Source organism: Cloeon dipterum, chromosome 4 (genome assembly GCF_949628265.1).
Source record: "Cloeon dipterum chromosome 4, ieCloDipt1.1, whole genome shotgun sequence".
Taxonomy (NCBI): domain Eukaryota; kingdom Metazoa; phylum Arthropoda; class Insecta; order Ephemeroptera; family Baetidae; genus Cloeon; species Cloeon dipterum.
The window spans coordinates 11,878,164-11,901,119 of record NC_088789.1 but is presented as its reverse complement, the minus strand read 5'-3'; the positions used below and the strand labels follow the sequence as shown (position 1 = coordinate 11,901,119).

Genomic DNA, 22,956 nt, shown 5'->3' with positions numbered 1-22,956 from the left:
ATAGTGAACTTTTCAACGTTTGCAGAGGCCTCTAACTTGGAGAAGAAAATTAATGATGCATTTAAACTTTTTGACCACACTGGCTCTGACGCGGTAGATGTACGGGAGATAGGTACGATTATAAGGTCTTTAGGTAATGCTCGTTAATAACTATTACACCCAAGCAATTTAAAAGCCTAATTTGGCACACAGGATGCTGTCCTTCAGAATCTGAACTTCAAGAAATATTAGTGCAAGTCGAAGATCAAGAAATGACTGGAAGTGTTAAACTCAACAGGTTCCTTCCTGTAATGGCTGAAATTTTGCAAGAAAATAGGTTTTATTATAAATAATTTAATTATTTTGGTACGACACTACTTTGGTTGTGCTGGTTAGGCTTCAGGGAGCAGAGCCTGAGCTTCTACTCGCAGCTCTAAAAACATTTGATCCAGAAGGCAAAGGGACTGTGTGTCCAGAAAAACTAAAAGAACTCTTGACAACAGAGGGTGAGGCTTTCTCACAAGAAGAAATTGATGACATGCTCACAGCAGCAGTTGATCCAAACACCAATTTAATATACTACGAAGATTTTGTCCCAAAATTAATGGTGAGTCAAAGTCAAATAATCTCATTTCAAATCTTACAAATGCAACTGTTTATTTTTATACAATTAACAAATAACCAATCACCAAAAGAGCCTAAAGATATTCACAGCTTTGCAAAAGTTGGAGGCGGGCTCTTGGTAGCTTGTGCCATTGCTGCATTGATGAAATCTTCGCTTTGCAGCATGGTCATGTTCCAGTATCGCTAGAAATTTAATTTAAAAAATCAATTCACATTCAAGGTCGATAGGGATGAGTCCCCAGCAGATAATAAGATTTGACTTACGATAAAGTCAAGTCCATCCTGGGTGTTGTTGTTCCTTGCATGCACCAGCGTTCGTTTCGTCAATTGCACCGCCACTGGACTTTTGCTCGCAATTTGCTCAGCCAATTCAAGAGCACCAGCTACCAAACTGCAATGTCATCATGATTCAAGAATAAAAATATATTTAGTACATTTAAACGCTAATTCACCTGTCTCTTGTGTCAAAAACTTTGCTAACCAAACCACAGTCTTTCGCTTCTATCGGTTCCATCTTCCTGGATGTTAGGCAAAGTTCATTGACAAGGCTCTGGTTTCCAATGACCCTGGGTAGCCTCTGGAGAGTGCCAACGTCAGCAGCCATCCCAATTTCAGCTTCTTTCACTTGGAACCATGCATCTGAAGAACACATTCGAATGTCAGCAGCGACGATCAGGTCCACGGCGCCGCCAATGCAGGCATTGTGGACGGCTGCGATCACTGGCTTTGGACACCGCTCTAGAGCGGAAATATAGTCTTGGTAGTTTTTAATCATTTGCTCAAGGATTTTGCATTTCCGCGCAATGTCTTCTTGCTCTGCTAGCTGTCCACCCAGTTCGATCATATCTTGTAGATCAATTCCTGAGTTAAAAGAAAAATATTAATCAAGGCAAGTTTTGTTTGCAAGCTTTAATTTACCAGCTGAAAATAATTTTCCCGATCCTGTCAAAACAATGCTCCGGCAGTCATCTCTTGTTGCTAAGTTGTCAAAACATTTTCCAATTTCACTGCAAATGAAAGATATCACTTTACACTGATTCGTTTAAGGATTATAATAACATTTAACTAAACTGCAATATTAATAAAAAATAAACTCACAACCACATCGCACGGTTCATCGTGTTCAGTCTCTTTGGTCTGTTGAGCTCAACTTGGTACACAAAAGGTTTTGGTACTGTAACGCTAAGTGTTTCAAATCCCTCCATTGTTGAAGCAAAATTCTTGGTTTGCTCTGAAATATTATACGGAATATTACAGCAAAAGCATAAATATATTAAAATTCTTTGCTGTCCAACAAAACAACACGAATCAAAATCAACTTACTTAGTATTGAGATTGGCGATTTTTTTAATTGCCTGAGGGCTACAGATGAAAACATATTGTCTACCTGCTTATTTAGCCGATCACTTATCAAATGATAATCAATAAGAAGCGTTGTGGTCGAAATAGTCAAACGTTAGCTTTGAAGAGCAAAGTTCGACTTGGGAACTAGTGTTAGCCTTGTGATGGTTAACAACAGTGATGGACGGATGCACGAAGTTTCGAAAGTTTAGGAGTGTGCGCACTAGAGTATAGTATAAATATTAAAGGTTATAAGGTGGGGAAAGCGCGATAACAAAATAAATGCAGTTGTTAATTGTTATATAAGAACTTCTATCTGCTTTAAACATATTCGACTCTGATTTAAAAAAATGCTGCATATCTATCAACTATTGGGGACCATGCAAAACTCAGATGACTCAGGAGTTTTGACAATAGTTGTACCCAATAATCCAGTTTCCAAATTACATCACTTCAACAGCGCCAAAAATTGATCTTAAAATTTATTTATGAATTAAATCGTGCAATTTTAAGAATTCAAACTTTAAATTTACCATTATTTTTAACCCCATGTTTTTTTCATAATTTTTATTAATAAAAGATAAAGGCATTCGAGTTTTATTTAAAATATTTTGTTGAAGGCAAATGAACTTTTATTCACATTATTAGCCACAGTATATTATATCACAACAAGAGCGAATCGGTAGCATTAATCAATAATCATGCTATATTTTTATACAAAAAATACAAACTGAAAATGAAATATGCAGAGAACACTGCTTTAAGAAAACGATTAACATACCTATATATAAGATAGGCACTGACAATATCACTTGCTGCTGAGGAAAACGTTTGCAGTTATCGCAAAAATAAGGACCAGCGCGCCAATCGCGATATATAGAGCATTATTATTGGGCTTGCTAGCCTGCTCAATGCCCATGGGAGTCATCTCCCGATCCTCTGGTTGCAGCATGAGTTCAGGGTCTTCAACCTCGTCTTCCAGTTCTTCTGCCTCATCATCAAACACAAAGCCAAGGAGCTGCTCAAGGGACGCTTGCGAGTCTTGTGATTCTTCTCCGGGGAGCAAATAGTTTGATATTTTAGCAGCAGAGTACGGGAGTGAGAAAAGTACCCTTCTGGGTAGATCATGTTGGATTACCCTTTCCTCAGGGCTGCCCTCTTCCTCCTCAACCAATGAATCTGTATGCAAGTCAATTCTGGTTCTGAGAGATCTGATGATGTCCTCCTTCAGACAAGTGACAGCGTCTTCAACAGTGGTCTTTGGATGCAGGAATGTACGGCTATGAACGTGGCCGCCTACATTCAACACTCCAGAACACTTAATTTTTGTCAGTTTGGTTTCTATGGGGCCACGAATCAGAAATTCGGCCTCTAATCTGGACTCCTCCTCATCTCCAAGTCCACCCGAGATGGAATCTAAGGTTGATTCAGAACTAGGGACAGTGCCACCAATGAGGCAATACGCCTCTTTTAGCAACTGCTCCTGTTCATCTAACAGCGCCTTTAGATTAGTCTTGGTGGACGTGACACCTTTCCCACCAGCAGGGAGAGGAATCTTGAAATCAAAAACAAAACGAGCATCAATCTCCTCCCACCTGATGGGGTTAGATTGGAATTTAAAGTCTAAATTATTGAGCCGTGATTTGCTGTCCAGATATTTGCAGGTTGCTTTTTTGCTAGCGGTGTTGTAATGCATCACCAGCTTCTCTGGAAGTTGGCTGCTCAATTTTGATGTCAAGGACTCCAATTTTTTCAACTGAAAATAATAAAATTAATTACAAAAATTTAATGTAATTTATTTGCATTGTTAAATTTTAAACTGTCACAGAATTGGTTCACCAATTTGGTAGTTATTTTTTTAGAGTAACTAGTGATGGAACAATGATTACTTATTTAGAGAGGCCATAACACAAAGCATATTGTGAAATTTTGTTTAGTTGCAATAATTATAACTTAAAGTCAGAAGTAAAAGCCTTTGGAAATGGAGAAAATTAATATTTTTCTTCATCTGTTTTAAATTAGGTATAATTAAATTTAATATTAATTAAACACGAGACAAGGTGCCCCCTTGCTAGTCAACGATAAAAATTTTGAAACTTAAAATACCTGAGAAGGATCAAGGACTCCATTGACACTGCTGGCCTTGCTGACCGAGTAAATTCCAAGGATGTTGTGCCCACCAGAGAGAAGTCCGGATACATTTTCAACGTGTGACTGAAGATTGTGAGCATTCAAGTCAGCCAGTGACTTAACCACTTGGTTTGTTGGCTTGTCATCCTCCGTGTCACTATATTCAAAATTCGGGGTTGGAGGCAGATGGATGACGTAGTCATGCTGCTGACAGCGCTGACCCAGGATGAGACCCAATATGAAACCATCCTCAGGTGCTAAGCTTTCCAAGTACTCCCGCAAACCTTCTTCGGCGTGGACACTCTTCAGCATGGCTATATCTGCAGAAACAAAATTATTAAAAATGGAAAAAATGATATACGTTATTGCGTTCATATTCCAGCAGAAAACAAAAATAAATATATGAGCTTTGATGTGATAAGAGCTAGTGAAGAAAACTGTATAATATGATAGTAGAGGCCTGAAGGAATTATGTTACGAACATTTTTTGTAATTATACTACCGCTGATGATAGCATATATTTGGATTTAACTTGTTACAATGTACGTTTAAAAAACGCTCTCGCTAAGCAAATTTAATTGATCGGAAAGATAGAATAATGAAAGAACACAATAAAACATTCAGGCATACGTTTGATATCGGTGCCGACTGCTGACAAGACACACAGCTCTGTTGCTGGAACTCGACGGAGGTGTGGCGCACTTGTTTAGGTTGCGCCCCTCGCCCTAGAAGGAGCAGGACGCGCAAGAGCGAACGTACAGCAATAGCAGACCCGAACAGCGTGCAAGGACCGGGTCGAGGTCGGTCAATAAACAAAATCCGTCGCCTGACAGAATCGGTCCCGAAAAACGCTTTAATTTATGATTCTTGTCATTTAATGCTGTAGTCGAACAAGTGACGCAGGTGAGTTTGGTTGCATAATACACAGATTTTTACCCTATATACACTCAACTATTTTGAAAGTTTATCATTTCTTTTAGTAAGTAAAAAAATTAGAGGAAAAATATTCAGCGCAGGTCGCGCAGGACACTGTCTTTTAGTTGGGCAGTTTTGTTATCAATATTAAAAAATGTTGAGTTTTTATTTAAGTGTTACAAACCCACTTAAGAAACTTACGACTTTTATGACATATTATTAATAGATAAATTCTTAAACACTAAAATATAGTGTTCCTAAATTTACACAACAATTAAAATTATTTTTATGCCGGTTACATTCACGCTAAATTTATTTTTTTCAATGGCAAGTTTAGCGAAATTGTGATATTTGCTAATTACTGAATGCAAATTGTTTTTCAGGAAAATTGTTTGTCAAATTATGAAAAACGACTTTGTTCAATTATCCATGTTGACCACTAATTTATATAATTTCACAAAAAGTATACAACAGTCATATAAAATACGGTTAAATTACGCTCTACGAGTGTATTCACCAATTAATTAATACTTATGAATTTACTTGAATATTTTTTATTATTCTGTTGTGAATATTTTATAAATTGCGACAAAAGTCACTTTATTATGTAACTATCTCAAGCTCTAAAGAATTTTAAAGCTGACTTTACTTAATAAGCGCTATCGACTAAAATAATTATTGCAAATTTATTTTATAATGTATAGTGATGTATTTTCAGTAAATGTTCCCAAACATTATCTAAAAGCGCTTTTTGTATGTATAAGCACATGAATGAACATGTGAGTAACAAGATAAGATTACGCACCCTTTCGCATGAGCACGATCATCATAAAACAAACATTATAGCTGTAGGCGAGACAAGTTTCTGATCACGTAACATAGTTTATACAGAAAATAGCTAGTTTGTCGCAACAAATAATCAAATTTCCATTTTGCCTCCAATTACAGTTGAGGTCATGGCTGTGGAAATCTTCGACGAGGACCACCTGGCCATCAGTGCCATCGTGACGGTGGCAATGCAGTTTGTGTTCTTTGTAATCGCGGCGGCCTTTGAATTCGACAAAGTAACCGACTTAGCTGGAGGTGCGAACTTCATCATTCTGGCAGCCTTAACTTATTACCTGGGACAGGTATACCAAATTCTGTTTAACTTTGCCAACATTGTCTATTATGCTGTAAAATTGCAGACCCACGATAGCAGGCAAACAATGGTCACGACACTGATTTGCATTTGGGGCTTTCGCTTGTCAGCCTACTTGTTCTATCGAATATTAAAAATTGGTCGTGATGCTCGATTTGACGAAAAGAGGAACAATGTGATCCGATTCGCTATCTTTTGGACATTCCAGGTTACTAATTAATAGATTGTGTAATATTGAAGACTCATAGACGGTTTTTTCTTAGGCCCTGTGGGTGTTTACAGTCAGTCTTCCAGTTATGATTATAAACTCGCCAAGGAATAAAATTCCACTGACACCTAAGACCATGTCGCATTTGGATTCCGCAGGTCTCACGATGTTCATAATAGGTTTCATTTGTGAGACCTTTGCCGACCTGCAGAAATTCCAGTTTAGACAAGATCCCAACAATCGAGGAAAATGGTGCAATGACGGTATAGTTTACAGCTTTGCTATATAGTTTCAACACCTTATTACTTTAAACTATCTTGCAGGTCTCTGGCAGCTCTCTCGACACCCAAATTACTTTGGAGAAATATTACTCTGGTGGGGAATATTCTTTATTTCATTGAACGTCATAAAAGGTTGGGAGTGGGTGGCGATTTTATCTCCAATATTCACAACCCTGATTATTCTTTTTCTCTCCGGGTTACCTCCACTGGAACTCTCCTCTGATGAGCGGTTTAGAGAGTAAGCAGTAGTTTCACATCTGTTTGCATGACTAAATTTTAATTTTTCAGCAACCCTGAATACAGATTGTACAAAAAGTCAACATCGCCCCTCATCCCGATTCCACCTGGAATTTATGTAGAAATTCCCTACTTTTTGAAGTTTCTCCTTTTCTTCGAATATCCTCTCTACAACCACTTGAAGAAGAAATCATCACCGTCTCCAACTCCAGTTCCCACTTAATTTCAATTAGAAGATTTTGACGACTGTGAAATGTGATGGCTTTGTCATTGTTTGGTTGCAGAGCTATTGCACGTAGAAAAAAAGCACAAAAAATTATTGTTTCGACGTTGTGATTACTTAATATTATTTTATGCACCTTATTTTAAATCAATGAATGATCCCTGAATATTGAGCAGCATGTTCCTTGAAATTTTAAGTGTGCGATATTCCCGTGCTCATCATAGTTTTCAATAATCTGTAGAGGAGATTTAAGTTTGACGGATCAGACGGGTGAAATTGTGTGGCAAGCAATATTTCAAAATACGGATCAACTTCTTTCCTTCTTTACAATTTAAAATAATGCTTAAGGTGTGTCAATATTAACAAATATTCAATGATATTAAGAATATAATGATGAATTTTAAGGCAAGATCTCTTTACACTATTTAAAATTGTAGTTGAGTAAATTGTGTAATTTACACTGTCTTAACTTAAATTGTTAAAAACTGTTGTTGACCTGCACTGGAACTTTAGAATTTATCAGCACAATAAATAATTATAAAATAGAAACCAAAAACTTTCATTAGGCTTATTTGCCTCTCTACTACCCCTGCGCGCCTGCAAAAATTGATGTATGCAATGCGCGTAATAAAGGTGGTGTGCGGGTTGCATTTAAAAGAGCGTCAAGTTCGCATCTCTGTCATGAGAGAGCGCTGACATGTTTTTCAAACATAGTTTCCCGAAAGGATGGCGGCATACAGAGCAAGGTGTGTAAATATTACTTAACTTTCTTATAACAAATCATAACGATATTAGTCATTTCTGAAAGATGAGAGTCAAAACTGTGAATGAATTTAGATTAAAGGAAGTGGACGAAGAACTTGGCAAAGAGGAGATCAACCTGACATCTCTGAAGAGCGTCTGTTTCCATGGTATGCCAGAGGTCAGCTGACCTATCTAATATTACGCCCCTTAGTCCGCAATTTGTATGACTTTCAAATTTGTAGGCATCCCTGACGAACAAGGGCGACGTTCTTTGTGCTGGCGACTCATGCTGAATTATCTGCCGTGCAGCAAGGCTAGCTGGAGCAAAATTCTTACCAAAAAACGAAAGCTATATGAACAGTTTATTGGTATAAACACCTTGACTGATTTGTCAATAAAAATTCATCCAGAGGGAATTTTCTCAGATGAAATGATTGGGATGCCTGGACCAGAAAACATTAATGATAACTCAAGAGTTGACGTTACTTTTGACGACCACCCCTTGAGCCTCAATCCCGAGTCAGAGTGGCAGACCTACTTTAAGGATAACGATGTCTTGTTGCAAATCGACAAAGATGTTAGGTAAAATGCTAGTTTTATAGGAAATTTTGATAATTTCATTACTTGTCATTGCAGGCGACTCTGCCCCGATATTTCATTTTTCCAACAACCCACTGACTATCCCTGCCAAGATGTTGTTAATAGCGGAGGAACAAAAAGGCTTCACCGAAGAGTGCAACACTCCTTCCTAAACTCAGCCAATGTTGAGCGAAAGGGCCTGGGAATTACAAAGGTATTCATGCAAAATTCCAATAAAGCTTATTAATTAACAACAACAATACAAACACACTCTTCCTAACTAATCTCTCTCTGATTCTGCATGCTGGGTAACAGAGGGTAAGTTTCCAAAAGCATACAGCATCAACAAATCAATTACTGGAATGATTTGTTTTTCCAGATTGCTTTGGCTGTCAAGAAAGCGACAGAGGACTACGCACCAATGGAAGAAGGGTCTGAGGCTCACTGGGAAGTTGTGGAGAGGATCTTATTTTTATATGCCAAGTTGAATCCAGGCCAGGGTTACGTGCAGGGGATGAATGAAATCATCGGTCCAATTTACTACAGTTTTGCAACGGATCCAAATCCCGAATGGAGAGGTGCATGAAGTTGTTAACTAAAATCCACAAGAAAATTTAAAATTCGCTTGTAGAGTTCGCAGAAGCTGACTGCTTCTTTTGCTTCACAAACTTAATGAGCGAGATTCGAGATTTCTTCATTAAGACTCTGGACGATGCCGAGAGCGGAATCAAAAGGTTGATGGCCCGTCTCAGCACGGAACTCAAGTTGCACGACCCTCCAGTTTTCCAGCGACTGCAACAGCAAGATCTGCACATCCAGTACTACAGCTTCCGCTGGCTCACCCTTCTTTTATCCCAAGAGTTTCCTCTCCCTGATGTGCTACGGATTTGGGACTCTTTGTTTGCTGATGAGAAGCGTTTCAGCTTTCTTATCTCTATCTGTTGTGCTATGATAATGTAAGTACGATATTAATTACCATACAAATAGGATTTAATGTTAAATTTCCCCTTTTAGCGTTTTACGGGACCAGCTCCTCGCCAGCGACTTTCCAACAAATGTCAAGATGCTGCAAGTAAAGCAATGCTTTTTTACATTGAGATGAAGCAAATTGATTTTTTCATGTTTTCAGAATTTCCCTCCTATGGATATTCAAGTGGTGCTTTCAAAGGCTGCTGAGCTCGCGGGCCAACAAACTGAAAAACTGATTAGATGACCTCAGAACCAATGCCACCAGGTCGTTCCCTCCAAATTGAATCCTCACTGTGCCCCACTCTAAAATGCAATTTTGTATTTTATTTATAGCCCTCTTGGATCTAACACTTATTAAATTTCATTAAAATAAATATCAATTTGCAAAATTTTGCCAATGTGCCTGACATTAATGGTCGGAATGTCAGTATGAATCTTAATTTTCGACACATAAATCAATTATTTCATGGACCGCCTTTTAGCTATCATATTTACTTATATGTTTAATGCTGTTGCACAGTGTCTAAACTGCTCGGTATGTTTTGAGATGTGAGATATCTTGACGACAGGCACGAATCTCTTATATCTTTATATTTCTTGTGACAGATATATACTTATTCCATGGTATCTAGTTGAATTGTGTAATTAATAATCCATTTTTATTACAAATTTTCTATTTGGTACGTTTAGTTCTAGGTAACTGTGAATAAACTTAAGAGACAATTTTATTGATAAAAAATAAAATCGTAGTTTATACTCTGCAATCCGTTTTTTAAGTGTATGAATTACTTCAGATTAAGGGAATAATTTTCCAATTGAATGGAATGATAAATATGATATAATTGATATTTTATCCAAAAACAAACACCATATAATAATATGCTCCATTTTTCAGACATTAGTGATAATGATTGTGTGGCCTTAATTAAAAATATTTTATGATTAAGAGTCATCAATTTTCAAAATATAAACCGAAAATTCGAGTAAGTTGCCTGAACTGTATTTGCTATGTGAAAATTGAGTTGCGAAACAAGCGAGCGCAATCACTAACTCAATAATAAAGTGCAGCGTAGCATTTCTCATTCTGCAAGCGTGTGGGCGGGCGAGTGAGCTTTTGGCAGGGGGACCAACTTCATTGTGCACACATTGTGCTGCAGGAGAAAGAGAGGTGACCCCTTGCAGCGCGAGCATGTCATGTGTGAAATGTGTAATGAGGGCTAACCCACAAAATAATTCGCCCCTTCATTTCCGACGGCCAGAGCAGAGTCACTCGGATTTTGATGTAAGAGGAGATGGATGGTGGAGAGGAAACACTTGCAGCGTATGTGGGCTTAATTTTTTGATGTCAAAGGGTTTTATTGCGTGTGTCGCCTGGTGGCGGACCAGATGGTGAGCCGCAAGTGCGACCACGCGCGGGCCTCAATGTTTTGTCAAATTTACACCTCACACTCCATGAAAATTTTAGTGGGACTGTTTCTCTTTGAGAACTTAAAGCGGCCTCATTGAAGGCTATACATAGAATTAAAACCATTCATATTTATTTACGTGGAGGAAAATTTAATTGCAAATTAATGATATTCAATGGCGGTGAGAAAAACAAGATTGTAAATTTCTAAACATTTCTTCTGAATCGAAAGATTTACATGAATCTTTCATGACGTATATTTACGCGTTTCGAATCCGATGGAACGAGCGGTGAAGAAAATTCCGGCTTTCATATAAATTTGTCACCCGGCCGGCGCGTTCTGCGCATAAGTGTGCGTACTAACATTAATCCTTGCAGGCGCTCCTCTATTTATTAAAATTCCTGACCGCGCGACTTTTTCGCGCAATAAAGCAAAACTGCTTTTGAGCGGAGAGTGCGGCCCGGCGCGACGGCCGGCAAAAGCGTGCAGAATGGCCTTAAAGGCGTGCACCCCGTTTCACTCGATAAATCAGCGCTCAAATCCTGCATTATTGAAAAGAATTCCACTACTTTTGCAAAAGCTGCACACGGAGCGTTTTGCCAATATTTTTTTCGGCCGCGGCAGACAAGTGTAATGTGCGCTGGCTCTTTGCTTTATAAATAAAGGAGCAGTGGATGAGCTTTATGAAATAATTTATGGCCGGTGCCTTTTTATATCGCGCGCATGAATGGAAAAGCAGCAAGAGACTCTTGGGCCGCTGCGCGCGGAACATAATTTATTTATTTGTGCTCCGCTCCCATAGTCAGCAAGCATGTAAGCGATTAATAATGACACCGGGCCTATAAACCTCGGGCAGGCACCCATTCAAGCCTTTCATCTAGCCCGCCGCTTGTGTGTCTTTTGAGAGGATCCTCTCATCTCTTCTTCCAGACTTTTTCGTACCGTACGCATGTAATATAGCGCCTACCTCTTTTTGTCCGACGAGAAATATTGTGTAATAATATCTGCTTTGTAATGTGGTAGTGCTGGAAATTATGGTTAATGAGCGGCGTATATCACGCGCCCGGCACCACCACGTTTTCTGCCTGCTTTTCGCACAATCGCTGTAGCGAATCCATTCGATTTATCACACTTGTGTGGTATCTGCTAAAACTAACTATAAAGGTGGTTTTGTTAAAGTAAATTTTCAATCTGATATATATATATATATATATATATATACAAATTGGTTTGTTTGTGAATTGGTAGTATTGCAATTGCGTAAGGCTACTGGTAACTCAGTCTACTTAATAAAATCAGTTCTAAGTTAAATATTTCAATCAAGGTGAATTTTCCACAAAATTGATACTTTGATTTTCTTTTTCAAAAATAGAGCGCAACTATAGAAGTGTTTCCTGATGCAATCTTCACTTTGAAATTGTGGAAAATGTCCAAATATATAAGAGAAAAAGATATCATTTTGAACTGCACTAGATATACAATACAATGATCCATTATACGCCAGCTAACACGATCAAAAAACGTAAAAATCGAGGCAGTCATTTTAAAATCGGAAATTGCCATTGGCATCTAAAGGATGGATGGTTCTCGAGCTATATAATTTTAATCATATTGATTTGAAAATTAAAACAAACGAACAATATACACTATTTTGTTCAAAATGAACCAAAAATGAGAATATATTGCCCATAGCACATCCCAATTAAATAAAACGCGTTTTTTAAAACAAACTTTACGTCACGATATGTGCCCGAACGCAATGCAAAAAAATCGACAGGTTTTCAAAGCAAAGACTTTTTACAATAAGAACAAACATTCGATCCAATTCAGGCACTCGGCGCGGTTGGTTGCTTTTGATACGAGTCTCGCGCCTGCCGATAAATAATAGTGAGCCACGAGGCTCCGCCTCACTCGGCGCTCGGAGCACCAATTGGAGGCTCCATTGCGCACTTGCTCTCAATAAAACTCCCTCATCCTCGTCCTTTGGCACTCGCAAGACGCATACTCCGCTTGCTTACATCGCTGCATAGGACACAGCATTTGTTGAAAACTCTCTGGACACACTCACATTAAATTTCAAGCGATAACTAGTCGTAAATTCGCGGGCGCCCGTTGAGTGAAGCGGAGCAGAACGGAACATATAAAAACAGGCGAAAACAACACCGCGACATTGCAGCCGTCACCGAATTCATGTGGAGCAATTAATTTCAGTTGTTGCCTGTCTGGCTAATCAACACGAGGGCAATAAACAAAGTGATTTATACCACTGCGTTCCGCGAGGGTTTGTTTGCCGGTGACAGGTGTTGCGAATTAGCTGCTGCTCTTTCTGCACGCGCAGGTGACGAGTTATGCAAATGCGGACAAACTTCCATTCAGGAATGGTTTTATGACGAAAGCTCCCAACAAGGCTGAATCAGTGGAATTCCATTAGCCCGCGTAACTACCCCATTGAAAATTCTTTCAATGATTTTTAATTACCCTCCCTAAGTCATTTTGTAGCGGTCGCTTTTCAGATGCGAATGGTTGCGCAACTTCTTGGGATCGTTTGGTTCTCAGGGGAAATCAAAGGCCAATTGACGTCGTTCCGTTTTTGTGTGCCACCCACAATTCCAAAGGCGGAGAGAGGACGGGGATATACCTGACACTGTGTGTCGATAAAAAATAAGGAGAATTTGATAAATTGTTTTCTCGGCGAGCTGTCGTGATGAGCCGCCGATATTGTTGCACTATACACATTTATTCCCTTTGTCAGAACGGAGAAGAGTGCAGAGTCATATCGGTGCTTTCGGTTTGCTTTAGCATTACGCAGCATGACGATCCCTGTGCCATCAATTGGTAGATAAAAATATACTCCGCGTCTGAAAAATACTCTCCACGAGATTCGAATCTTTTATTCTTTGTGCCACTGCTGTAGGAGAAAATGCACAGAATATTTTCCTCGGCCGAAAGTTTTCCTCCGTGAAAAACAAATAAGGGAGATTTGAAAATTGAATCACGGGTGCGAGGGTTGTGCGCGAGGAGGCAACCGAGCAGCAGGGGTGGCAGAGTAGTTTGAGACACAAGGAAGGGAAAAGACGCGCGTGCGACGACAAGGGCAGCATCAGAGAAAAGGAACTTTTGCTGCTGCTGCTACTGCTCCAACTCCTTTTATGTATAAAAAACGGAAACTGAATTAGTAAGGACCGAGCAAACATCATCTCTCGATGGCAAAAGTTATACGTGACTGCGTTTTAGAAAGGATAGCAAAGGACGAGGGAGGTTGCCGGTCTCTGGCTCACTCGCGAAAAGTTTTGCTGAGCAGCTTGTGTAGATGCCGCCTTTTCAAAAATTTAATCTCAATTTCGACAGACAAATTGAATTCTTTCGGTACTGCAATGTTCTTGATAGCAACTTTTAAATGAAAATTTTAACAAAATAGAGATCTCGAAAAGTTTTAAAGTGAAATCGAGAAAGCATTAGATTAAAAATGGACACACGAGTGAAGGAGTTGTGGGGAGAATTACAACACATTTGCTTCCTAAAATGATCCAGTGAAGATCAGTTGAGTCGGACCTCGGAATAATTTATTTGTTATTTTTATTGAAAGAAGCGAGATTTTACTTAAATTATTTAGTCGCAAATTTAAACTTCACCCATACAATCAACATTTTTGCTCCAACCATTTTTCAGAAAATTTGCAATAATTATTGTGTGCCTCACTGCTTTGAATTAGTTTTCAGAAATACTTTGGATTCCATTGTTGCAAATTCACCTTTGGCACACTCTAATGCACCAAGCACACAAACCGAGCAAACAAGCTTGCAGAATTTGCGCCAGGGGTAGGTGAATCGGCGTTGCATAACACGACTAGGCATTTTGCCGGACACATACGTCGGGCAGGTTGCCTATTCAGCGCGGCGGCATTGTTATCGCCGCTGCAGCAGCTCGACGGAGGCAGCGAGCGGCACACAGCTAGCGAATTTTCTCCCCCGCGCGTCGACTGGAAACATCCATGTATGTATCCTGTAACGCAAATTGAGTTATCCGCCAATAACACGGGCACAAACAGCCCCGAGCATCCAGAGAGCGAGCGTCCATCGATTCCGTCCGCAGCGCAGCAGCAGCAGCAGCCTCCTTTTTCCGTTCTCTCTCTCTCTCTCTCTTTTGTTTAATCCCCTGTGTGTATATGTGCAGCAGCAGAGATACTTTTGTTCCCCCGGCGCTGTTTGAATACGAATCAAGCTGGCTGGCTGGCAGGCACCGGCGCTATAACCTGATTACCGCGCCGCCCATACTCGACTAATGAGCCCTTCAAAGAATAAAATCACTGAACGTACATTCGTGCATAATGAATAAAAACGTGGCGGGCGCGCTAACTAACTGACTGACTGACTGACTGGCTCGCCTGGAAATTAGATTGGAAAAAATTTACGCGCGCTGGCTGGAAATTTGAGAGAGGTGTGCTCGGAAAATCATCATGCCGGGAGCAGCATGGCGAGTGGAAGCAGCAGTTGCTGCTCTAATGAGTATTACTTAAAAAGATGCAGATCTAATTCGCGTTGCTTCTTCTCTGCCGTCTTTTCAAAACGAAAGAGAGAAAGAAATAAAGAAAAGAGTCGCTCGGTCTCCTTTTATTCTTCCTCACTCGGCTGCTGGATTATGCTGATTCTTCACAAATAAAATTCCGCTTCCTTCTTTCGCTACGTACACGACTTTTTCTCTCTCTATCTCTCTCTCTCTCTCTTCCCTCTCCAGCTGTATTTTCATCTGGGCGTACAAAAAAAGAGAATTTTTTTTCGCTCGCTCAACTTTTCATCTCCTCCGAGACGTCGTCGCTGCAGATATACACGTTGGAAATTCCTCGCGATCGCAAATCGAGTTTGCTTGCGAGCAATTGAAGCGTGCTTTGCCAGCCGACCGAGTTAATTCGATTTGGAAAAGGAGCACTGCTGCTGCTGCTTTTGCCCGCCTCCGCTCGCGCTTGCCTCCGCGCCGGCAAACGCGGCGTTGGATTAATCGAAAAGCACACTCCTTATCATTATGCAATTACGCGAGCGCGCGCTCAGCTTTCGATCAAGATTCGAGATGCACTCGAGTGTACACCTGAAATTGCAGCATATTATAGTTAAAATGAGGTTGCACTATTAAATTTCTAGATGTATAAAGCTTCAAAGAAGGATCAACTTGCAAAATTTCCTTAACTGACCTCCAAACTAAACGGTGTTTTACTTTGACAGCGCAATAGATATAAAAATTATATGAATTGTATCCGAATTTGAATAAAAATAAAAAATCTAGTGTTATTTTGACACCGCAGGTAGTGGTTGGGGTACAAAATAAAAAAAATTACCGCATGATATATTAATCGATTTCAGAGAATTTAACTGTCTATATATCATTGATTTAATCTTTCGGAACACTAGTGAAACGCAAATGAGGAAAAGAAACACAACAAATTAAAATTTGAAAACGTGTAATTTTTTTGCTCCACGTTGTTTAACAAATCACAATGCAACGATTTTGTGGTTTTGTCGAAACGGGCAATCAATGAGGCAAAAATATAATCAATCTTGGTCGGAAGTGAGACCAAATCATGAGTCACCACCATCATCATCGCGCGTCAATAGGGCAAACAAATCGAGCTGTTTTCCTAACCATCCCAGCAGAAAATTAAATTGGCTGCTAGTGCACGTTTAATCCCTTTAGCAACCCTAGCCAACGGGCAGACCGAGCTGATCAATTGCTTACTCGACCGCCGTGCACACGGTACGCACTTTGATATACAAGTTTCGCTCGACCGAAATGTAAATATATCTGGTGCGTGCAGATCAAAGTGCAGGCTAAGGAATCGACGCACGACGTCACGATAAAACAATTTCAGATGCAAATCCGACTTTTTATTTCCCGTTTGAAGAGCAAATTAGCGCGCGCAGCCGAACACGCAAATCCCATAGTGAGGATTAGAGCGGCAGAGCAATAAAATAAAAGGGGAAGCGACTGCAGCAGAGCGGATGAAAAGGGAAGAAAAGATACCTTCTGTCGCTCTGCCGATCGCTATTGGGGATTGGGGTGCATTTTATCATTTTTCTATGTTCACTACAAAAAGATTGTGAAGCTGGCGTAGCAGATTAAAAGCATTGGATGCATTAGTAAATTTATCTTTTAAAAAAATATTCACAATTTGTGTAGCTATATAGTCCTGGATAGCTGAAACCTCAGGTGTTTATAGTTAATAAAGAACCAAAAACTCTTGCTTAAAATCCATTTATGTGTAGCGTTAACCGATTTATTTGTTAACATTAACTGTGTAACTACAAGCAGTGGGCAAGATTTCTTATTTTAGATCAAAATATTTGTTATTATTTAAAACAACTCACTGTAAGTTTGATTTGAGATTTGAGAACTCCCGTGAGAATACGCCTCGTCTCGGCAGTATTATGTATTTAAACAGTTTTAGCATAACAAAAAATAAGTGAAAATCCTTTCATCGTATTAACCCATTAATTACATCACACGGGTTTAAAATACTAAGAAATATTGCAATTTCTAAATTAATGGTTATGAGCTTTGCAATTAATAAGAAAATAAGAAGCGAAATATACGACTAATGGGTAAATTTAACAAAATAACAATATAATACATCTGACGCCACTTCGGCGACGCGATGGAGTAAAAGAAAAAGATGCACTGCGCTCGCCATATGGGCACACCTTAATGAGCTAGTGACGCGCGCGTATTATTTTACTATACGAGCAGGCTAACTTACGATTATGGCCGGCGACGCATAAAAAAGGATGAGGCTCATCCACTTTGTTTATTGCACTCGTAACTCGCCGTCTAATTATGATGTGAACTGCTCGATGGACAAATACAAAGGCAGGAAAAGAAACATTTTTTGGTGATTTTTCCGCGATGTCGCATTCAGGGAGGAACCAACACATAAATTTAGCGAATAATTAAACAGTGTTATCCCGGCTTTCCATTTTGTATGGCCATCTTAGGATTATCCGAAAATTCGAACTTAACCACCATTGATAAAAAATATTTAATGAGTTAGATCTTGCCATTGTCGAAAGAAAACCACCTATCATTACGAAACCGAATTCCTGGTGCACACAAAGAGATTGATATCAAATTGGCCAGGCATTAGATAGCTCTCAGCATCGTTGGGCATGATGCGCGAGAAAAGTACACACACAACACGCTCGAATCCACGTAATATTATACAAAACGCTTCACGGTGCTTTAGAGGCGAGAGTCGGCGGCCGGCACAAAAGCGCTAATGAAGGCGGCGAGACGCCCAAATGCGCCGAGCCAAAGGGCTGCATAGCCTCTGTTTGTTTTGCTGGCTCATGACGCCGCCGTCGCCGCCGCCGTGGCTCCTGCGCCTCACTCTTTTACCAGGTCGCGTGATGCGTGATTCCTCACGCACGAGAGCTGACAATCACTGACTAATATAAATTAAGCTAATATTTCCAATGTTTAGAAAAGCTAAAGTATTCACTCAAACTTTAATGATTCTTAGCCAATTCAAATTCATTTTTTCCTGGCGTCTTGTAAAAAGCACCAATACGGCCCAACACCCTTAACCTTTACCAGATGACACCCGTGCATTTTTTTAAGCAAATATAGTATTCGCTTGGTTTTTAAAGCAGGTTCTCTACGCATGACAAATTTATAAATAAACATCATGACTGATACAGTTGGATAAATTATAATAAAAAATATAATATAGAGATAATTTCATTAACAGTGATCCCTCAACGTTTCTTATTTTGCATTATTTGCGGCGTTCGTCATGATCACTGCGATATATTTTTATTTGCAAACCAAAATGAGGCATACACAAGCCGAGGAGAAAAATGCAACCTCTGGGTCGTGATTTAGGGATCACGAATTGAGATATCAGATGAGGAGGATGACAGAAAGACACTACAAATAATCTGGCTGATTTCTGGTCTCTAAGCACTACACACAAACGTAGCAAAGTGTGAATGAGCCGGCGAGCGAGAGAGACAGAAATTTACAGCTCTGTGTTCGCCGGCACACACACAATAGGCGGCTCGATTGTTATTGAGATGAACCTGCCAGCAAGCCCGAAATAATCCTCTTGTAGTCGGCGCGCTGCAAATCCCTTTACTCGCGCATCTGTTCATCCCCATGCGTGCTGCCGAGCCGAGCCTATATACCCACCAGCATATTACAACCGTCATCATCCCCGCAGAGTTGCTAATCGCGCAAATTATTCACTCCACCAGCGGCGACTGACAACGCTCGTCTCCGTCCTGAGTGTTCCTATGTATCGCAATAATCCGATCCGCCCTGTGCGAAATGCACATCTAATATTATTTCCATCATGAATAAGATTCTTGATGGCAGCCAAAATCACAAAAATACTGTACTATTTTTCTCAAAAAATGGCTACAAAATTCTGAATGGTCGCCCCCACTGCCTGATCAATTAATATAAAACAAAAAATGAGAACACAAGTTTTACCCACCAAATAAGGTCCTCTAAAAATTTGTAATAGACGGCAAACTATGTAAGAAATAATTTAGTTACATAATATGTACGTAATAAAACATTGCTAGCAAGTGTATCGCAAATTTAAAGTGGATTTATTTTTTTTTAGAGCAATACTAATTGAAAATTATTAGAATTGTTGCCGTTGGATTATAAGCAGTTCAATACGTTTTATTTAAAGAACTTCTACTTAGCACGTACTGTATAGGCTATAAGTTCACTGGGTCCCAATAACACCTCTGAGCGAAATACGGGGCCCGAGTGGCCGCAAAGGAGCTTATTGGGCCCAATCTCGCCATCTTTTCGCCTCCTCACACAAAGGTGTTTTATAGAGACGCCAGAAATTTGTCCCTAAAGCCGCTGGAAAGGTGCGTAAATTAGCAAGTGGCGAGTCGGCGCCGGTGCGCCTCGCAGACCGCTCAGCTATTTTAGAATTTTGAGTCTTTGCCAATTTTTTCTACAGTGTGCAATAATCAAAAGAGAAAAGCAAATTTTCTCCAAAGTGCTTGGCCATATTTTCCAGGCAGTATTCGATTTCTTCACGTAGAGATCTATCCAATGGTGTGACATTTTTGGGGGGAATTATTTGTTGCAAAATTAATAAGATTTCGAGCAGGAGACAGTTCTCAACCATTTGTAAAGCATGCAAACTTTGCAGCCAGTTTTCTCAAGAAATTACAGTGCTACCTGGGATGACTGGATCAATTTTGTTTTGAACAGACTGAATCCTTGGGAATTAGTTTATATAAGGCATTGGCAGCAAGGATTTTCTTGGAATTTTTGTAATATGTAGTATCAATCCTCTTTAATAATGAGCTAAAATGTATGTATCTTGTGTATCATAATTTACATATATGTATGTATGTAAGTATTATGTCTACAATACATATAAGTTTGTTTTCGCCACCCCTACTTTAACATGGGATTCTCATAAGAACTGGCGAGATGACAAGTGTGTAACCCGGCCGAAACTGTAACTTTACCATACATTGTCACGTAAAGAGCAAGGCTTGACGTGTTAACATCAACATGTATACATACATACATGTATGTATTTATTTATGTATCATAATATACATTCATACTTATGTAAATTTTCCCACAGATAGTCAATTATTCAATTAAGTTTTATCAAATTCAAAAATTCCTACATACCTTACTTCCTGTTTTGCTCCACCATCCACGAATTCGACGATTCCTTTGAACGCTGACAATGAGCTACTGAAGCTAAAACGCCATGGGCAGGCCTGTGATGTAATGTATGAATGTATATACATATATTTTCATATATGATACGTTGAACTTTTCACTTTTTACCGTCCACTACACATCCGAGAATAACATAATATGTGTAGGCAATGCGAACTAATATCATCTCTTCTATTCAAACATCACTCTCGGAATGAAAACAGGCAAAACTTCCTGTTCACAACGAACTTTTTTCCAAACAATCACTCATTCATCAGTGTGATCTTCCCCTACTCTTCTTCTTTTTGCTTCATATCAGAGTTATCAGAGCACTTTTCACTGATGTTGACGCACACATACAATTAAATTTATGTATTCCAACAATCAGTCAGCGGGAATGTTGATTCCTAATTTTAACATTCCTTAGGCTGTTAATGTTAAAACAACGGGTCTAATTACATACACTGCGATTGCTACTTTGAATTCCGGCGGGGGCGGATCGCTATTCTCTCTCGCTGTTTTGATTCCGATTTCCGATTCCAAGCTGCAGTGCAGTGCAGGATTTATGCTGCGAGGAGAGTGGGGGCTCCGCTCTTCGCTTACGCTCGTACAGCTGGAAAAGTTGTGAGAATGTGAATTCGCGGGCGGCGGGACTGCAGAACCAGCAGGTTTCTCAAACCTCGTTTTGGTGGTCTTGTCCTTGTCCGCTTTTCCATTTTGTTCTATGATAATATAAAAGCCAAAGCAATACTTAATAGAGACATGACATAAATGCCTTCAAACCTATGATGTGTGGCACTTACATCATAATATAGTTTATTTCAATGCAATTAATTCGGCGTTAGTAACTTTTCCACTCAATTATAAATCCAATTTGCGACGAAAAATACTAGTTAAATATTCTCTGTGAGAGCCATTTATTGGCGTCTATGAAACAATGTTAAAAGAAATATAACAAAAGATAATCACAAACCTCAAGAAAGTTTGCTCTAAAACAAATCCGAGGCCTAAAAATTATTGTTATATACATATTCCAAATTTATTCAAATTAACGAATTGTTGTGGCTCATTTTACTTAAATGCTTTGCTGATTCATCGGAGGGATTGAAAGCCGTATCAAATATTTTTGAACTCGAGTTGAACCTAGCTGACGCTTCCTCTGCATTTCATTCGCTCGGCTTCAAAAGCTTCTCATTGTCAAGATCGCTATCTATTTGTGAGTGTTGGGAATTGTCTTAATTTGCTGCTATTATACTCTCGTCAACAGAGTGATTTTTCCGAGGCAAGCAGAATCAATAAATCTCAGTCAGTCATTTGAGAAAATCACGACATCGGCCGATAGAGCGTAGAGCCGCCTTTGCCGTTCGTTCTTTTTCACGTGCAGCACTCGCATCACAGCCAATATAGCCCTTCGGCATTGGCACAAAACGAACGTAGCAAATATATAAAATAAAATGTCACAACGTTTTCCGATCACCATCACTAGACCCTGAATTTCGAAAAATCAATAATATCCCGGATGCTGACATTGACATGACACCCTTCAAATGACTGCATGGTGAGAAATGCTCTTCTAGCAGATATTTTTCCAGGTCATACGACCACCCTGAATGTCTTTTTGGTGCTGTACTTATTATTGTGCACCGTAATAATAAAGTGAACACCACACGCGGTCTAAATAATATTGATGGAAATGTGATGTGTATACCCGACCGATATTGTTCGCTTTTCGCCCGCTCTCTCTCTGCAGTCAGACAGGAAAGATATCAGAGCACGGTACAATGTGAGATAATCAAGGTATCATTGTGAGTGAAATGCGACAGCTCTTTGAAAGCCGAAGCCACCGATTGAGGGCAGCTTACGCACATCAGGAGATGTCATTGTTATGCATTTGTATTTAGGTTTGGTAACGAATTCTCGCTATAGCGGTTGCATGCAGCCAGCCGCAATTGGGCTCACAGGATTCCCGATTCAGCCGTCAATAAAATGTCGTGTTTTAAATTCAATAGAACCAGCAAATAATATATTTAAAAGTTAGAAGCATTTGGTAAAGAATGTTTTGTCATCGTTATACTTGAAAGTACGAAGTTACAATAACTTAAGAAATATATAAGAATTACTAATTTATTTTATCATTTGTTAACTTAATTAACCTGAGTATAAATTAATTTTAGCTTTGCCACTTGTAATAATTTTGATACAAAAATTTCGCTGCGTACAAATTGATACAAAAACACCACGGTATCAATTTTTCTCACATACGCAATTTGCTTATAAAAACTCATTTTATAAACATAATTTTAACTTTACCAAAAGATATTTGAGAATATCATAATAAGTAATAAATTGATTTTTTTCTGTTTTTCATTTGTTTTTTTTAAACCTACATCAAAAGTATGAAGATAATACGTTTAAAGCAAAGCAGATTTATCAGCCAAACAAAAACAGCAGTAGTTGTTGCTCCCACCACGAGTTTGATTTTACGACAC

General features: G+C 39.3%; 4 protein-coding genes across 9 annotated transcripts; 2 read left to right on the top strand and 2 right to left on the bottom strand.

Moving 5' to 3' along the window:
* Positions 1-610: 610 nt before the first annotated feature.
* LOC135944749 (delta(3,5)-Delta(2,4)-dienoyl-CoA isomerase, mitochondrial) lies at positions 611-2,131 on the bottom strand. Of its 2 annotated transcripts, none has more exons than XM_065491917.1 (6): positions 1,991-2,131; positions 1,702-1,834; positions 1,522-1,610; positions 1,056-1,464; positions 868-994; positions 611-786 (listed from the first exon to the last, which is right to left on the bottom strand). In XM_065491917.1, the coding sequence occupies exons 2-6, from the start codon at positions 1,806-1,808 to the stop codon at positions 688-690; spliced, it is 831 nt and encodes a 276-aa protein (XP_065347989.1). In that variant the 5' UTR covers positions 1,809-1,834; positions 1,991-2,131; the 3' UTR covers positions 611-687. The 2 variants fall into 2 exon arrangements, with proteins under 2 accessions (XP_065347989.1, XP_065347988.1); XM_065491916.1 differs by having other exon boundaries at positions 1,927-2,069.
* On the bottom strand, positions 1,927-20,453 carry LOC135944746 (protein odr-4 homolog). Of its 2 annotated transcripts, none has more exons than XM_065491909.1 (3): positions 20,435-20,453; positions 4,051-4,394; positions 1,927-3,700 (listed from the first exon to the last, which is right to left on the bottom strand). In XM_065491909.1, exons 2-3 carry the CDS (start codon positions 4,384-4,386, stop codon positions 2,753-2,755), a joined length of 1,284 nt encoding a protein of 427 aa, XP_065347981.1. In that variant the 5' UTR covers positions 4,387-4,394; positions 20,435-20,453; the 3' UTR covers positions 1,927-2,752. The 2 variants fall into 2 exon arrangements, with proteins under 2 accessions (XP_065347981.1, XP_065347980.1); XM_065491908.1 differs by lacking the exon at positions 20,435-20,453 and adding an exon at positions 4,705-4,803.
* LOC135944748 (uncharacterized) lies at positions 4,819-7,635 on the top strand. Of its 2 annotated transcripts, XM_065491915.1 has the most exons (6): positions 4,822-4,977; positions 5,938-6,119; positions 6,177-6,338; positions 6,394-6,601; positions 6,662-6,857; positions 6,908-7,635. In XM_065491915.1, the coding sequence occupies exons 2-6, from the start codon at positions 5,946-5,948 to the stop codon at positions 7,077-7,079; spliced, it is 912 nt and encodes a 303-aa protein (XP_065347987.1). In that variant the 5' UTR covers positions 4,822-4,977; positions 5,938-5,945; the 3' UTR covers positions 7,080-7,635. The 2 variants fall into 2 exon arrangements, with proteins under 2 accessions (XP_065347985.1, XP_065347987.1); XM_065491913.1 differs by having other exon boundaries at positions 4,819-4,977; positions 5,938-6,338.
* Positions 7,753-10,135, top strand: LOC135944747 (TBC1 domain family member 13). Of its 3 annotated transcripts, XM_065491911.1 has the most exons (9): positions 7,753-7,825; positions 7,917-7,990; positions 8,066-8,191; positions 8,249-8,405; positions 8,460-8,616; positions 8,782-8,980; positions 9,034-9,358; positions 9,417-9,474; positions 9,532-10,135. In XM_065491911.1, the coding sequence occupies exons 1-9, from the start codon at positions 7,806-7,808 to the stop codon at positions 9,613-9,615; spliced, it is 1,200 nt and encodes a 399-aa protein (XP_065347983.1). In that variant the 5' UTR covers positions 7,753-7,805; the 3' UTR covers positions 9,616-10,135. The 3 variants fall into 3 exon arrangements, with proteins under 3 accessions (XP_065347983.1, XP_065347982.1, XP_065347984.1); XM_065491910.1 differs by lacking the exon at positions 7,753-7,825 and having other exon boundaries at positions 7,840-7,990; XM_065491912.1 differs by lacking the exon at positions 7,753-7,825 and having other exon boundaries at positions 7,898-8,001.
* Positions 20,454-22,956: the final 2,503 nt, after the last annotated feature.

What these genes read in the sequence shown, in the direction of transcription:
- LOC135944749 (XM_065491916.1), bottom strand. Translation starts at nt 1,981, where the DNA reads ATGTTTTCATCTGTAGCCCTCAGGCAATTAAAAAAATCGCCAATCTCA. An exon ending in GGGAAAATTATTTTCAGCTG is followed by an intron (nt 1,465 to 1,521) that starts GTAAATTAAAGC and finishes CTTTTAACTCAG; the next exon opens with GAATTGATCTACAAGATATG. An exon ending in GTTTTTGACACAAGAGACAG is followed by an intron (nt 995 to 1,055) that starts GTGAATTAGCGT and finishes ATGACATTGCAG; the next exon opens with TTTGGTAGCTGGTGCTCTTG.
- LOC135944746 (XM_065491909.1), bottom strand. Translation starts at nt 4,386, where the DNA reads ATGCTGAAGAGTGTCCACGCCGAAGAAGGTTTGCGGGAGTACTTGGAA. An exon ending in GAGTCCTTGATCCTTCTCAG is followed by an intron (nt 3,701 to 4,050) that starts GTATTTTAAGTT and finishes TATTATTTTCAG; the next exon opens with TTGAAAAAATTGGAGTCCTT.
- LOC135944748 (XM_065491913.1), top strand. Translation starts at nt 5,946, where the DNA reads ATGGCTGTGGAAATCTTCGACGAGGACCACCTGGCCATCAGTGCCATC. An exon ending in CTATCTTTTGGACATTCCAG is followed by an intron (nt 6,339 to 6,393) that starts GTTACTAATTAA and finishes GTTTTTTCTTAG; the next exon opens with GCCCTGTGGGTGTTTACAGT. An exon ending in TCTGATGAGCGGTTTAGAGA is followed by an intron (nt 6,858 to 6,907) that starts GTAAGCAGTAGT and finishes TTAATTTTTCAG; the next exon opens with CAACCCTGAATACAGATTGT.
- LOC135944747 (XM_065491910.1), top strand. Translation starts at nt 7,888, where the DNA reads ATGAGAGTCAAAACTGTGAATGAATTTAGATTAAAGGAAGTGGACGAA. An exon ending in GAAGAGCGTCTGTTTCCATG is followed by an intron (nt 7,991 to 8,065) that starts GTATGCCAGAGG and finishes TCAAATTTGTAG; the next exon opens with GCATCCCTGACGAACAAGGG. An exon ending in TCCAAATCCCGAATGGAGAG is followed by an intron (nt 8,981 to 9,033) that starts GTGCATGAAGTT and finishes ATTCGCTTGTAG; the next exon opens with AGTTCGCAGAAGCTGACTGC.